Source organism: Bos indicus x Bos taurus, chromosome 7, assembly GCF_003369695.1.
Source record: "Bos indicus x Bos taurus breed Angus x Brahman F1 hybrid chromosome 7, Bos_hybrid_MaternalHap_v2.0, whole genome shotgun sequence".
NCBI lineage: Eukaryota > Metazoa > Chordata > Mammalia > Artiodactyla > Bovidae > Bos > Bos indicus x Bos taurus.
In genome coordinates, this window is record NC_040082.1 from 92,411,405 (window position 1) to 92,426,923 (window position 15,519).

General features: G+C 58.0%; 1 protein-coding gene across 3 annotated transcripts in view; it reads right to left on the reverse strand.

Moving 5' to 3' along the window:
- The window catches only part of MLLT1 (MLLT1, super elongation complex subunit), a 69,140-nt gene that overhangs the window by 6,975 nt on the left and 46,646 nt on the right, over positions 1-15,519 (reverse strand). For 2 of the 3 annotated variants that reach the window (XM_027547430.1, XM_027547432.1), the window contains 4 exons: positions 11,377-11,520; positions 8,337-8,462; positions 4,212-4,766; positions 248-335 (listed from right to left, as the gene is read on the reverse strand). In XM_027547430.1, the coding sequence (XP_027403231.1) occupies positions 248-335; positions 4,212-4,766; positions 8,337-8,462; positions 11,377-11,520 (913 nt within the window). The remainder of the gene's footprint in view (positions 1-247; positions 336-4,211; positions 4,767-8,336; positions 8,463-11,376; positions 11,521-15,519) is intronic. The other variant, XM_027547431.1, reaches the window with a different exon arrangement.

Below are 15,519 nucleotides of genomic sequence, written 5' to 3' on the forward strand. Positions count from 1 at the left end.
CAAACTGCACCCTAAAAGGAAGCCCTGGGGGCAAGCTCAGCGCAGGCTGGAGCCACCCTAGCTGCAGGTTTCTCCAGTTCTGGAGGCAGATTTCAGACTGGGTGCGCATGAGCAAGCCCCCAGCAAGGTAACAGCTTTGGGAAATTCCTCGTGAACCCCTTGCCTCCATAACAGGTCCAGTGCTCTGCTGGCCCCTGGGGAGGTCAGGGAGACTGTCACCCCCACTGACTCCTTGCCCAGCACGCACCTTGGCTGTGGTTCTGAGACGGCTCAAAATCCGAATCTGAACTGGAGTCAGAGCTGGAGCTGGAATTGGATGGACTCGACTGGGCAGACTTCACCACATGGCAGGGCAGGGCGGGGCAGACAGGAAGAGAGAGAGGACAATAGTCAGCTTTCAGACTGAAGAGAAGAGAAGGAATGGATGGCCAAGCCCTTGGTGGCAGAGACAGCCAGGCAGAATGCACTGATGTGCACTCAACAGGTCACCAAGGTGCCAGCACCCTACAGACGTGGCCCCTCCCTGCCTCCTCTTCAGCTGCAAGACACAGCTGTCTGCATTCAAAACACAACCAAAGGCCTTTCTTATCTTCCTGAAGGACATTAAGTCTCCAGCCCTTGCCTGGTCCTCCTGCCTGCCTGGGCAGGAGGTCGGGGCTGAAGCAGGGGCTGGACAGCTTGTGTGGCTGTTCACGTGTGGGCCCTGCCCACTCCGGTAGGAGCACAGCTAGAAGGCTGAACAGGAAAGGGAGGTACCCCTCATCTCACAGCCCTGAGGCTGAGTAGTGACAAAAGCTGTCTCCTTGCCACTGGGTGCCCGAGGTGACAATGACCCAACATGTGGGTAGTGACATGGTAGACACGGTGAACTCGGGCGGCCCCACTGCACCCAGAGCCAGTCACACCCTCTCCTCCACCTCCTGTAGCCGGCCACTCAGACTCAGCCACCAGGGGGCAGTAAAAGCCCATACGGGGACTCCAGGCCCTGGAGACCAGGCGGTGAGACGACCTGCGGCCAGGGCATATCCCGCTCCAGAGGCCCGCATGGCCAAGGGACCTCTGCGCATGAGCCAGGATGGGGCGGTGTCTGCATTGGGCCCTCGGGAGAGAGAAATCTACAGGCTACAGGGCAGCAGAGTACAAGCTGGGCCTGGGGTGGGGCCAGTCTGGGCTCTGCTGGGCAGAAGGGCAGAGTCCACTGCTCAGAAAGTCCGCCGGCACGGAGTGCCCACATGCCATCGGGAGATGTCTCGGGGACCTGAGCAGCCTGGCACCTGGGAGGGGCCGGGAGGCAGGCAGAAGTGCCAGCGGCGTCTCCTTGATCCTGGCTGAACCCCAGAAGACCCAGCAGCGTCTCCTTGATCCTGGCTGAACTCTGGCAGATAAGACCCCCAGAGGGGAGTCCCAGCTCCAGGAGACCCAGGAAGGCGCAATTCTCTCCTCTCAGCAGACCCAGAGAAGGAGTCGCTGTCCAGGGACTGACACTTATTGACTGAAGAGTGAAGGGTCCCCTCCCCTGGGGTCTGCCCCACCTAGCCTCCCAGAGCCACTGCCAACATACCCCACGGGAACCTTCACACTAGTTCCTGGGGACCCTCCAGGAAACCAGCCTGGATGGCCAGTGTCTGCTGGGTGGAGGCACCACAGGCCAGCATGAGCCCCAGCCCCAACCACGGACCTGAAGCCACACAGCCCTCCTGCACACAGACTCCTGAGTTCTTATTCTGGCTCAGGGTCCTCGCGTCTGAGCCTGACTTTTCACCAACTGACCAAGGCCCCACCTTTAAGCCTCAGCTTCCCCATCTACCCAAGAGCTGCCCTGATGGCCCTACTAAGCATACGGAAGTCGAGGCAGGCTGGGAAGGGTGCAGGCTGGGGCAGGCCAGGCGGGCCCTTCAGCCACACACAGCCCTTTTCCTTCCACACGAATACAAGGGGTGGGATGCGCAAAGTGGGGCCTGGAAGTGGAAGAGAGCCCTCAAGAGGCTGCTGTGAGCGCTGCCGAGGCTCCGGGGCTCAGGACACACGGGGTGTCCAGAAGGACAGCAGAGGGCCTACTGTGCTCCCCATACTCTGGGGCCCGTGATTGAAGGGACCCCATGGCCAAGGAGACCACAGAGGAGCAGCCGGAGGAGCTGGGGTCCTGGCCCAACACACAGATGAGGAGCTGTGGCCCTTCTGCAGGCCGAGGGGGAGACTTGGGTTCCATGCAGGGTCAGGGTTTTCCGGCAGTGACACCATCAGCCTCCAGAGTGGGATGGCCTGAGATAGGCAAAGGAGGCTGGGGGGTGGGCTGGATCTGAAGGTCATCTCGCCTCCTTCACTGTGGACATTTGTCTCCCCAGGTCCCAGGTCAGGACGTGAGTCACCATCCAGCAGCCTCTGAGACCCCAGGGATCCTGCTGGAGGCCCAGGCCTCGGCTGCAGGATCTCAAACAGCCCGGACTTGTGGTCCACAAGTCTCTCAGCAAGCAGACCTGTCTCTTCAGCCAGGAGAAAACCCCAGGCTTCCCGAGCAATGCCAGCCTCAGGGCCCAGGCGGCCAAGGCTAGAGGTGCAGGTCTTCCACCCAGCCCACCTGAGCAGGTGGAGGGAGCAGCCCACAGTGGCGCAGGTGCTCAGGGCCACCACAGCAGGATGTCAGGGTGGGCACCCAGGGCCAGGGAGCCAACCCTCAGCCTGGGGACAGGGGAAGGAAGGCCTTCAGCTCTTCCCAGCACAGGTGCACCAGCCCTGGGCACAGAAGGCCTTGGTGGAAGGATTTGAGGTGGACAGGAGGGAAGCACACCCTGCCCAGAGCTCCAGTCTGTGTAGACGGAGGAGAAAGATGCCAGATGGGGCACCTGAAGAACCTCCAGCAGCCAGTGGGCGGACAGCCATGGACATCAGAGAGACATTCCAGGTCTTGTGCCCTTGAGTTCACTGGCAGACAGTTCCTGGGCGCAAGAAGCACCGGGTGTACAAATCACCAGCCCCGTGTGTGTCCTCATCAAGTGGGATGCACTGTTACCCCTGGGCCAAACTGTTACCCCCAGACACTTCCAACAAGGTGCCCCTGGAAGCCACATACTCAACATCAGTGCTGCTGACACAAACCACCTCTGCCTTCACCTCTGGGAACCACTTTCAAAGTCTCAGTGGAGCTCCGAGCAGCAATGCTGGAGGCAAAGCTTCTGCCTTTGAGAGTGAATGAGATGCTGGGAACCGTAAAAGGTCATTAAGGGCTTGGGTTGGTGATATAAATGAGGGAGTCAATCACTCATTCATCCATCCATACATCCATCCATCCATCCACCCATCCATTCAACCATCCATCCATCCATCCAACCAGCCAATCATCTACCCACTCCCACACACCCATCCATCCATCCATCCAACCAACCATCCCTCCATCCAACCAACCATCTAACCATTATCCATCCAATTATACATTCATTCAACCATCCAACCAACCATCCATCCAACCAACTAACCATCCCTCCATCCAACCAACCAACCAACCAACCAACCATCATCCATCCATCCATTCATTCACCCAACCATACATCCAACTATCATCCATCCAGCCAAGTTCTTCTTCTCTAACTACCAGAAGCCAAATAGCACACAGAGATGACATGGCCCTCCAAGGCCAAGCCTAACCAATCAACACCGGTCTCCCGTCTCCTCTGTGGCTCAAGCTGTGTCTGATGGTGACCTTCAGAGCTGTATGAAAATGCTGCCACAGGAGGAACCCAGGACTTTTGGTTCCCAGATCAGAAAGTGGGATGAAAACACACGAGGATACCATACCACTAGTGACGGAAGGGGGTGCCCTGACCAACTGAGCCTGTGGCACCCTGGGAAGGAGTCGATGGTGGGACACAGTCACTCACGGGTAGGTAAGTCCCCGCCCATGCAGGGGGCTGCCCGAAGGAGAGCTGTGAACCCAGGTACCAGGTGTCATGCTCTACTAGGAGCCTGTGTCCCCAAAGAGTTCTCACGAGGTGGTTGCATCGCCCCCAATGGAAGAGGAAACTGAGGCTTGGCTCAACACGAAGGCTTGCCCAAAGCTCCATGGAGCAAGTGGGAGCCCAGGGCCCTGCATCCCAACCCCCATGTCACCTTCGAGTGGCTCAGAGCCAGCAGAGAGGATGAGAACAGGTAGGGTAACAGCAGAGGACGAGGGCGGGGTGGGTGAGGGGAGAAAGGCAGGAAAGGAGCTGCCTCACCTCAGTCTTGAAGGAGGCCTCGTCCTCCGAGTTGGACTCCTCCACTTCCGGGGGCTTTTTGATCTCCCTGGACTCGTTCTCGGCCTTGACCTTCTCCCCTTTGGTGCTGCCCTTGTCCTTGGCCGGCTTTTTGTCCGAGAAGGAGGAAGACGAGGTGCGGGGCGAGGTGCTGGGGGCACTCCTCGACCCCTTGGAGCTGCTCTTCTTCTGCTTTTTGGCGCTGGGCTTGGGTGAGTCGGCAGTGGCCGGCCTCTTGCTGGAAGACTTGGGCGGGGGTGGTGGTGGGGGCCCGCCCTTGGGGGACATGCCCTCCAGTTTGGTCTCCTTCAGGGCCATCTTGGGCTCCTTGAATGCAGCCTTGGGTGGCGGGGCCTTCTCCTCCTTGGGTGGCCGGCCCTCGCCCAGCTTCCGCGCCGCGTCCTTGGCACTCCGGGCCTGCTCGCGCTCCGGCTCCTTGGAGGTGCCTCGGCTCTCTGAGTCCTTGCGCGGCCGCTCCCGGTGCTCCTTGGTCGCCTTGTGGGCCTTGCAGGCCTTGCTGCTCTCCTTGCTGGCGTCCTGCAAGGCCGGGCAGGAGGGGGGACACAGTCACGCAGCATCTCGGGGCTGCCCTGCTCCGCCTCCCCCGACCGCTACAAAGTGTAATCCACCTGATTCAGACTCAGCTAGAGAAAATCTTCCATAAAGCTTTGAAAAAGTAAGGCAGCAGATGAGAGTTCTAAATGGAGCTATCCCTTAAAGCTACTAGGAAGCGTCAGCAGGTCATGGGCGGCTACAGGCTGACTCCCCTGAGGGATTCAAGAAGCGTGCAGGTGAGTCAGATACACACAGGCCAGCCACACTGACCACGCCCTTCAGGCACCTTGGGGAGTCAGAGGCTGCCAGGCACGGGGCTGGGGGCACCAGCAGGTGGGCCCCTTTCCTGTTCCCACCAGAGCCAGGTGCCTCCCCAGGTGGCCCCCACCCCGCCTGGACAGCCTGGCCCCGATGCACACCAGCACAGGGGCTCTTTGATCTCCCCTTGATCTCTACAGTCACATTTACTGAGTGCCTACTGGGTTCCTGGGCGCTGTGCATGAAAATTGGCTTCTAGAACCCAAGCCGCCTGGGCAGCTCTTCTAAACCACATGTAATTCCAGGATCCCCACCTCAGAAATTCAGAGGGTTGAGGGTGGAGCCTGAACTCTGGCGTCAATAAGCCAGGTCGGGGGCTCCCACTGGAAACAGAAGCGGCAAGCAGCCCTGAGTTGGGCCTCGAGGAAGGTCAGGTCGGGGAGCTCCAAGCATGTGTACCTGTGCAGAGCACAACCACCGACCTCACCAGGCGACGGTACAGGACAGGCAGGGCAGTCAGGGAGTGTCCAATCCCCCCACCCCCAGGCAGCCGGGAGCCCCATCTGACACCGGCTGTGCCCACGCCCCATCCACACCGCATCAAGCACCTGATGCACGGCCACGGTTCCGGGACAGGCACCTGGACTCGGCCCCCGACCCCGGGGACAGGCACATGGCTGGACCAAGGCTCTCAGGACCCAAGCTCACCAGAAACCACGAGCTACCAGAGTGGAGGAGCAGCCTCACTCTAGGAGCTCACCCCACGTGCTGAGGGATTTAGGTGAGCCAGGGGAAGGCCCAGCAGCTGGGCCTCTGCTTCCTGTGCTAACAGCCCTGGAAGCAGCCACAGAACCCTCTCCACAGAGAGCCCAGAGACGGCACAGCCTAGCCACCTGCAATCTACTTGAGTCCCACACCAGCACCAGTGGCTCAGGGGCAGGCCCATGGGGCCATGGGGCCCCCGTGCCTCCTAGAGAGAAGTCGGCCCCTGTGCTCTTCACGTCACCATGGTAGTAGGAAAAGGTACTCACATCACGAGCCTCCCTTCAGAAGCCTGTCTGAAGGGGTACCCCTGGGGGACTGGCTGTGGAATGGGGCCTGTCTCGGGGTTCCACTCCCAGCAAGCAGCTCCCCCAAGGAGGGAGGCAAGAAACAGAGACCCCTGCACAACTCAGGCCTATTCCTGCAGTGTCCACACACCTGCCTGGGCCCCCAGACCCCAGCCCCGAGACATGGAGTGGAGTCCCCCAAAGGGCAGGTCCACCAAGAGCCCCCCAGCCCCAGTCAGCAGAGCCTCCCCACCATCCAGGGTCTGCCCACCTAGCAGGGGCCTCAGAGCGTCGCCTCAGCTGGAGCTCTGTACAGGCTCCTGGGAGGACTGGCTCTCTAAAGTCACACACTAAGTCTGGAGTGTGACGCAGAAGTGGTGAAACCCACCACAGTTGTGTCCTCAAAGCCGGCAAGGACCCCAAATGGCTAAGAGACTAGTGCTGGAGAAACAAAGGCCCACTGGACCGACTGGCTGACATTGGACAAGGAGAAGTGAGGTGCCTGAAGCTACAGGTGCCCTGCAGCGGGCCCTGTTCCTCTCCCAGGAGGCTCTAGGCTCCCCTCTAGGGGGCTATGGGCAGGAACAGGACCACCAGGGACCAATCTACCTGGGGCCACAACAGCCAGACTCCCCAGCGGCCCTGGGGCACTACAAGGGCCCATGCCATGCCTCCCCACCCCCAGCCTTTCCACCAGTCAGCCCACAGGTCCGGACAGCAGACAGCCCATCTGAGGGAAGTGCCAGGGCCTCCGTAGCCGCAGGAAAGGATGACGACTCGGAGGGCAGGACTGAGAGAGTCTGTTGGAGAGCTATATGCAGCAACCTTCGCAGGGACCCCCTGAGCTGCAGCACCTGGGGCTGCAGGAAGACGCTGGACCGGGCAGGGTGGAGACGCAGACCCCAGCCTGCAGGCCCCCAGAGCATGGCAGGTGCAACTACCGGTATAAGGGCCCCAGGGGTCTCAAAGATCTCAGCAAGAGATGCTGCCAGCAGCCCCTGCTTGGCAGGCCACTGTGGTGTCCTCAATATCCAGAGGGCACTTCCTAGGGGACTTGCAAGTGACATGCCAGAAAGAGATGGCAATTCCCGCACTTCCCACTCTGCACAGACCTCTACACAACTGTGGGTGACTGAGACAGAAGCTGCCAAGATCGTGAGTAAGAATTTTTTTTCCATATAAGTCCCACGAGGTTCAGGGGAGGACCACAGATGCCAGTACGGGGAAGACCCCGGACTCACACTCCATACTTGGAGATTCTGGCCTCACGTGTCCAGGGGGCTTAAGTCAGACAGATCTGAGAATTCAGAGACCTAGTGGCCTTGTGGAAAGTGCCAAGAAGACCTCGCCCAGGTGACAGGCCCTCCTCCAAAGCTGCTGACGAGCATCAGGCTGTAAGTCAGCCTGAGAGCTCGACCTGTCCCGCCTCGGGTGCCCCAGGCCCCCGACACCCAAGCACGAGTGGAGCAAAAACCCTGCCAAGATGAGAAGCGAATAAACTTTCAGGGTGGGTGGCAGTGAACGATTGGCAGCTGCCCTAAGAGCCAGGCGGAGCTCGGTCTTAGGGACACAGCTGTGTCAGGTGGCTGCGGGACAAGATGCATACTTGGGAACTTCTGCGTCCACCGCGATACCAGCCCGAGGGCTTGAGGCCATGCTGTGATAGTTCAGAGAGGGAGGTGTTGGGAGGACAGAGCACCCCCTGCCTGACCAGCTGAAAGAAGATGATGAAACATTTCTTCTTGGGGCAAATAGCGTGCTTGCCCACATGGTTCTACCTGGCCCTTCCCCCAAGTAAGCTCTCTGCAGAGAACTGCTGACAAAGTAGAAAGCGGAGCCTAGAGCAGCCAAGGGAGGGGCGCCCAGCCCCACGGAGAGGGTGTCCGAGCTGCGCTAGGGAGCGGCAATGACGCACTTGGTCCATGGCCCCCAGCACATGAGCCTCTCAGGGTCTGTCCCAGTGGTCCTAGGCCCTCTGACTCAGTGGCAGGAAGAATAGGGCAGGCTCTTTGGCCTCAAGAGGAACAGAGAGAAGCCTGCGATCACTTGGCTGTCCATGAGGTCAAGAGGGCCAGCCTCCTGACCAAGGGGCAGGGCAGCCAGGCGGGCAGAGATGAGCTCCGAGAGGAGGCCAAGGGAGCAAGTCCGGGGATGGAAGGTCCAGCTCTGACGCGGGGCGCCCTGAGCCGGGACTCACCGCCGGGCCCCAGCGCGCCCCCAGGACTGGGCCTGCCGCCTCACTAACCTTGGAGCCGTGGGACGGTTTGGTCTTCTTGGGGTCAGAGAAGGCAGAGAGTGGAATTGTGGGTAACATGGGGTAGTCGGGGCTGGGCCTGGACACCGTTTCTGCTCCTTCAGGAATTACCATCACCTAGTGATAAAGAAGAGACAGATGTTATCAATGGGCAAGGAGGCAGACTGGAAATCCCATCGCCAAGAGGAAGCCTGCTGTGGGAGCTTCCCTCTGGGAGGGGCTGGGTGCTGAGCACTGGAGCCAAGCGGGCTGGGCAGAGAGCGAAGAAGCCGGGTCCCAGGAAGGCTGAGTGTGGCAGGCCTGAGGGCCAGCTGGAAGACGCGGAGCGTGCAAAGAAGCACGAGGAGGAGTCGAAGCCAAGCTGCCCCGCACAAGGCAGGGAAGACAAACCAGAAGCACGGCCGGGACAGGTGAAAAGCCAGCCAGACGCCCAGAGCAGGCAGCGTGGTGGAGGCAGCACCCAGGTCCTGGGTGCCTACTCCCTCTCCAGCCTCAGGCAGGTGAGCTGGACAGACATAGGGCGCATGGCCAGGCTGGAGGGGCCCCAGCCAGGCTCCCGTGGCCCCAGCCGAAGTGGGAGGAGGCTGCAGGCACGTTCTCAAAATACTGACAAGAGCGAGCTGATACTGCCAGCGGCCAGCCACTCAGAGGGAGCCTTCCAGATGGTGATGAGCCAGAACAGAAGAATAAAGTACACAAGATGATGAAAAAGACAGCATTCAGCTTGGTAGAACAGGCACCGTGAACAACTCTGAGAACCTGTGGTTCCCCAACGAACCCCAGCTTTCATCTGAGGAGGCTGAGGTCACACCCGGCCACAGCCGTGGGGACGCTGGGTTGAAAGGAGGGCGGTGGGGCCTGAGGTGGCATTGCTCGTCGGAGCCTGTCTGACCACAGCGCTCTGAAGCGGGCTCCCAGAACACGTTGGCCCCGCCAGGCGCCCAGGGATCATGCCCTCGAGGGCCCGCACACACGAAGGCCACTCGGACATGACTGAGTAGGCAGCCCAGGAGGACAGCAGGGCCATGGGGGGCCTCGGTTTGTCCCCTCACAGCCCTTCTCCTCCTTTCATTACATCTCCTATCCCTTCAGAGGAAGGTCCTAGGCTGACCCAGTCCCAGGACACGCGTGACTGCCTCCTGTGTCCTTGCCCTGCGGTGAAAACCTGGGAGCACGTGGCTCCAAAAGAACCCATCTCACCGCCTGCCGCTGAAGGAGCCTCTACTTCTGTGCAGCTCAACTGCCGACGGGGCCAAGCATGAGACACACTGCCGAAGGCCAGGCGACCACCCGGCCAGGCAGGAAGTGGCTCAGGTCACTGCCGAGGCCAACTGAGTGTCACGCGAGGAGCGACAGGGCTCACGGGACCCCAGGGAAGGGGCTGCACAAAGAGCAGACCTCGTGGCTCACAGACAACTCACTCCTCCAGTTCTTCCAGCGCCGATGTGGACATCAACATAGGCAGCCTCCAGGGCTACCTGCCACCAGAGGGGAAAGGCGGCCCACCTGGGAAGCGATGCCCCAACACAGCGAACAGGGGCTGGGACTCAGGACTCGGGAGCCACAGTCCCCTGGAGGTCTTGGGTGGCTCCTAAGAACTGACAGCACTGCTCTGCCATCAGCCTGGAGCCTGAAGCCCACAGCCCCAAAGGGCGAGAAATTCCTGGGCAGCCGGCCAGCTCTCCGGGCAGCACCCCCAGGGCGAGGACAGCACTGGGCGGTGCAGCGCGTAGGCGCAGCCTCCCTCCCTGCTGGCACCTTCTCCCTTGCCTCCCGCCCTCTGGTTTTATGTGTTTGGATGCTGCTCACTGAGCCTTCATCTCCGCAGAGCAAACACCCTCCGTGGGCAGCCAGGGGCTCAGTGCTGCGTCCTGGGCCCTGAGAGACCCATGGACACTCTGTGCGGCTGCCTCCCAGAGAGCGGTGACCACGCAACCTTGGGGGAGCACCCAGGAACCGCTGGGGAAATACTCTGGAAAGCATCTGGCAGCGACGCCAAAGTAGAGAGGCAGAGCTGGGGAGGACCGCTGCGCCTGCCAACTCCAGAGCCGACATCTGTGTAAGGCAGCCCCCATCCCCACTCCGTGACCGGACTTTGTCAGCCGTCACGCGCAAGATTAGGGTCACACACTCATCCTTTATTAAGGACACAGCAGACCTTAATCACACATCCTGCAATGAAAAAGTGATTCTTTCATATTGTTTAAAAAGTTTATAAAAAGACCCAACTGAATTAAGTGAACAGAAAAGAAGGACTATTCCCAAGAGCCAAAGAAAGCCAAGCTAAAGGCACACACTGGGGAGGTGGTCCTGCCCTCACAACACACACACACAGGCTGTCACACCCCCAGCCGACTCCTCCATGCCAGGCACAGCATGTCTGGTGTGCTTAGCCCACATCCCCCGCCTGGCACAGTCCAGCACCCCCCCACCAAGTGGGCACCCCGTGCTGCTCTCCAAGAGCCCTGACACGTGCTCCAGCCCCACCACCATACTGGGACTGCTTGCACACAACTCCCTACAGAGAACTCCCCACAGAGAACTCCCCCTGCCACCACACTGGATCGCTGGCACACAACTCCCCACAGAGACCTAAGTTCTGAGAGCCGACACTCTGATCAGGCCCGAGTCACAAGGACAAACCCCCAGAAGCCTGCATCAGCAGGGAACCCCCCAGATGACGCAGCCTCTGAGTGGCCTTGCCAATCCGGTTAAAAACTGGCTCCAGCTCCACGCCAGGCTGGGAGACTGGCCTCACACCCACTCCTGCCTCCACCCACCTCTGTGAAGGAAGATGCTAATTACCCACAGCAACAAAAAACTTCAGGATAACTAAAGACTAGTCAGTCATTTGCAACAGACAACGCCCTGGTACAGGCTAGGGATGCCTGGGTCCTCTCCAAAGCTGCTGGGTGCCGCCTGTACTACCTGCCTCTAAGGGTCTCGGGCACCCGACTACATGCTGGGAAGCCCCGGGTGCCCACAGCACAATCAGGGGCCATGTCAGGACCACAGGGAGTGGCGCACTCACCCCGCCGGCCATCAGGAGCTTGTACCGGAACTCCACAGTGGGGTTGTTGAACGTGAGCTTCTCACAGCGCAGGTGGTTGACAGGTGGGTTGCCCTCCAGGTTCAGGAATAGATCGTAGGTGAAGCAAACCTTCCTCGGCTCCTCCTTGAACAGAGAAAACAAGGAAGTCCGTTTGGTGGGGCAGGAGGTAGGGACAGCCAGGGGCAGGTGGACATGCTCCCTGCCTTCTCTCCCCTCAGACCCTCGTCCGCTGGGTATGTGTCTGCCCATTAACCTGCTTACCCAAAATAAATTAACAGACTATTTGCAGAAGACCCAGCAAAGTAGGCTCCACGACAGAAATAAAGATCTGGGTGACGGTCTCAGCTGGTTAGTGAAGCAGTCGATCCTGCCGACGGTGGCCCCAGCCCCACACACACGCCCCTCAACCCTCACAGTGCTCGGCCCACAGACGGGGACGGCGCTCCAGGCAGTAAGCAATGATGCCGAGCCTGGCCAGGACCCTATAGCCTCACCTGCAAGCCCCTTTCCTGGAAGGGAAATTTCTCCAAAGACATAAAAGTGACCAACAAGCACATGGGAGGCCGCTTCACACCATTAGCCACAGGGAAATACAAATCAAAACCACAGGATTCTGCTCCACCCCTACTAGGACGGCCAGCGTTTTTTGTTTTTTACATTTTTTTTATTATTTTTTTTACTTTACAATATTGTGTTGGTTTTGCCATACATCAACATGCATCCTCCACGGGTGTACACGTGTTCCCCATCCTGAACCTCCCTCCCACCTCCCTCCCCATACCATCCCTCTGGGTCATCCCAGCGCACCAGCCCCAAGCTTCCTGTATCGTGCATCAAACCTGAACTGGCAATTCATTTCTTATATGATGTTATACATGTTTCAATGCCATCCTCCCAAATCATCCCACCCTCCCCCTCCCCCACAGAGTCTAGAAGACTGTTCTATACATCAGTGTCTCTTTTGCTGTCTCACATACAGGGTGTCGTTACCATCTTTCTAAATTCCATATATATGCGTTAGTATACTGTATTGGTGTTTTTCTTTCTGGCTTACTTCACTCTGTATAATAGGCTCCAGTTTCATCCCCCTCATTAGAATTGACTCAAATGTATTCTTTTTAATGGCTGAGTAATACTCCATTGTGTATATGTACCACAGCTTTCTTATCCATTCGTCTGCTGATGGACATCTAGGTTGCTTCCATGTCCTGGCTATTATAAACAGTGCTGCGATGAACATTGGGGTACACGTGTCTCTTTCAATTCTGGTTTCCTCGGTGTGTATGCCCAGCAGTGGTATTGCTGGGTCATATGGCAGTTCTATTTCCAGTTTTTTAAGGAATCTCCACACTGTTCTCCATAGTGGCTGTACTAGTTTGCATTCCCACCAACAGTGTAAGAGGGTTCCCTTTTCTCCACACCCTCTCCAGCATTTATTGCTTATAGACTTTTGGATCGCAGCCATTCTGACTGGTGTGAAATGCTACCTACCTCATTGTGGTTTTGATTTGCATTTCTCTGACAATGAGTGATGTTGAGCATCTTTTCGTGTGTTTGTTAGCCATCTGTATGTCTTCTTTGGGGAAATGTCTATTTAGTTCTTTGCCCCATTTTTTGATTGGATCGTTTATTTTTCTGGAATTGAGCTGCAGGAGTTGCTTGTATATTTTTGAGATTAGTTGTCAGTTGCTTCATTTGCTATTATTCTCTCCCATTCTGAAGGCTGTCTTTTCACCTTGCTTATAGTTTCTTTTGTTGTGCAGAAGCTTTTAATTTTAATTAGATCCCATTTGTTTATTTTTGCTTTTATTTCCAATATTCTGGGAAGCGGGTCATAGAGGATAAAAAATGGAAAATAGGGACTTTCTTGGCGGTCCAGTGGTTGAGACTGTGTGCTTCCAATGCAGGGGATGCAGGTCTGATCCCTGAGTGGGGAACTAAGATCCCACAGGCCGTGCCAAGATTTAAAAAATAATAATAAATTTTTTTAATTAAAAAAAAAAGGAAAATAACAAGTGTTGGCGAGGAAGTGGAGAAGCCTAGAGGGCACTGCCAGCAGGAATGTAACACAGGGCTTCTTTGGAAAAGTGGACGAGAGTCCCTCAAAATGTTAAATAGAGAGTAACTACATGACCCACCGGTCTCCTCTGGATGTTTACCCGACAGAAATAAAAACACACATTCACAAAAAAGCTTGTAAGCTGATGTCCATGGCAGCATCACTTGCTATCGTTGCGAAGTGGACACAACCCCAGCATCCACCAGCAGGTGGCTGGATGGACGTGCTGGGGTCCGGCTGCACAATGGGACGGCATCTGGCCAAGGAAAAGAACCAAGCACTGACACGTGTCGAGACAGGGACGGGCCTCAACACCACCATGCTCAGGGGGAAGGCCACGCCGGATACGGTTCCACATGCATGAAGCGTCCAGAACAGACAAGTAAGCCCAGAGACGAGAGTGGCAGTGGCAGGAGGTGGCGGGGGAGGATGTGGAAGCTGCCGGCCACTAGGGAAGAGGTTTCTTTCTGGTATGATGAGACTACTCTGGAATTAGAAAACTATTATGACCACACAACACGGTGAATATACTCAAAACTACCAACTTGTGAATCACACCTTGAATGTTTAAAGTACTGTCTGCGGGAGAGAAGCAAGCAGGAGTCTGAGGAACCAGCAGAGGCTTCTCAGCAGTTGAGAGGAGGTGAGCAAGGAGGGCAGGGGGGTGAGGGCTGAAGGAGGAGGGCAGGGCAGCCAAGCCATCGCACCAGCATCCCTGGGCCCAGCATCTCCTGGGCCCGCCTCCTTTCACCCCTTCCTGCCGCCACAGCACACCAGGACCCCAGCCACTCTGCCATCCCTGGGCTGGCAGCACGAGGTGAGCCTGGTGACCAGGTGATGCTGGGGTAGGGAGAGGCATGGATGGCTATGTGGGAGCAGGCTTCTTAGCAAAGGGGGCAAGAATGAGGTCCCGCAATTGCACGTGAATGACTCTGCCCCCCAATCCAGGCCACAGAGGTAGAAGGTGCACTTGCCACATGACAAAGCTGCGGGCTCTGCCCTCCAGGAGCTGCCAGTCTGGTGAGGAGACCAGCAAACAGGCTCTCTCAAACCACACCAGGGCACTGAGGTGACCCCAACCTGGCCTCTCCCCTGGCAGCCCTTCTCCCCTGACCTGGCCAGCTCCCCTACAGGAAGAGTGGGTTCCTACCCCAACCACCTATACCAGACTTAGAAATTGGTCCCCTGCCCGAAGTGGACACGTGACCTAATCTGGGATGATGAGATAAGGGAGGTCCACCGAGGAGGGCTTCCCCCCAGGTCAGAAATGACACGGCGAAGAGAAGCGTGTCTCAGCGTGTCTCGACATCTCTCCTCTTCCTGACTATCTGAGACAGCACACCTGAAGGCTAGCACCAGCCACGGGACGGGCATGGAGGGAAGTGAGAGCGTCGCAGACAGGAGCCCCAGCCCCACGGAGCCACTCGCCCCTTCCTGGGTAAGGCTGTGCTCCTAAGCCTTGACTTCCTCCCCAGCAACATGGGGAGGATGAGCTACAACCACAGAGCCCAGCTCCGCACCACCCAGAAATGAAACTGCTGTCTTCCCAGGAAGAGGCTTGCCGACGGCACATGGAGACACGGGACCTATAGCCACAGGATCCCCGGGGGCGGGGGTAAGGCTTCCAGGGGTGCTCCCCAGCTCCACCCACTGCCAAACTTGGCTCCCGAGGCTCAGCCCAGGCCTTCCCCTTGCCTCTGCCCTCTTTGGTGACTCCTACCACACACACACGGAGTTGCAGCCTGGTGGTACAGCTACAAGGCTAGTCCAGCTGCTCCCACACACACTCTGCCCCTCAGCCGGCCCCTCCTCATTCTGTCGCCCCCTCCCACTGAGCAGCTTCTGCTGCAGCCCCCTCTCCATCCACGGACTTTTAACCAGCCCTGGCCATCCCCAACCCCCTCCTTTAACACCTACCAAGGGCTGCCCTCCAACAGCCTCCGAACACTATCCTCGATAGTGTTCATCACAGTCTGCAGGATGCACATCTTTTCTGTCCCCAAGGGGCAGGCAGCACTGAGCAAGCACCAGTGTCTGCTGGACGTGCCCACATGCTCCTCAGT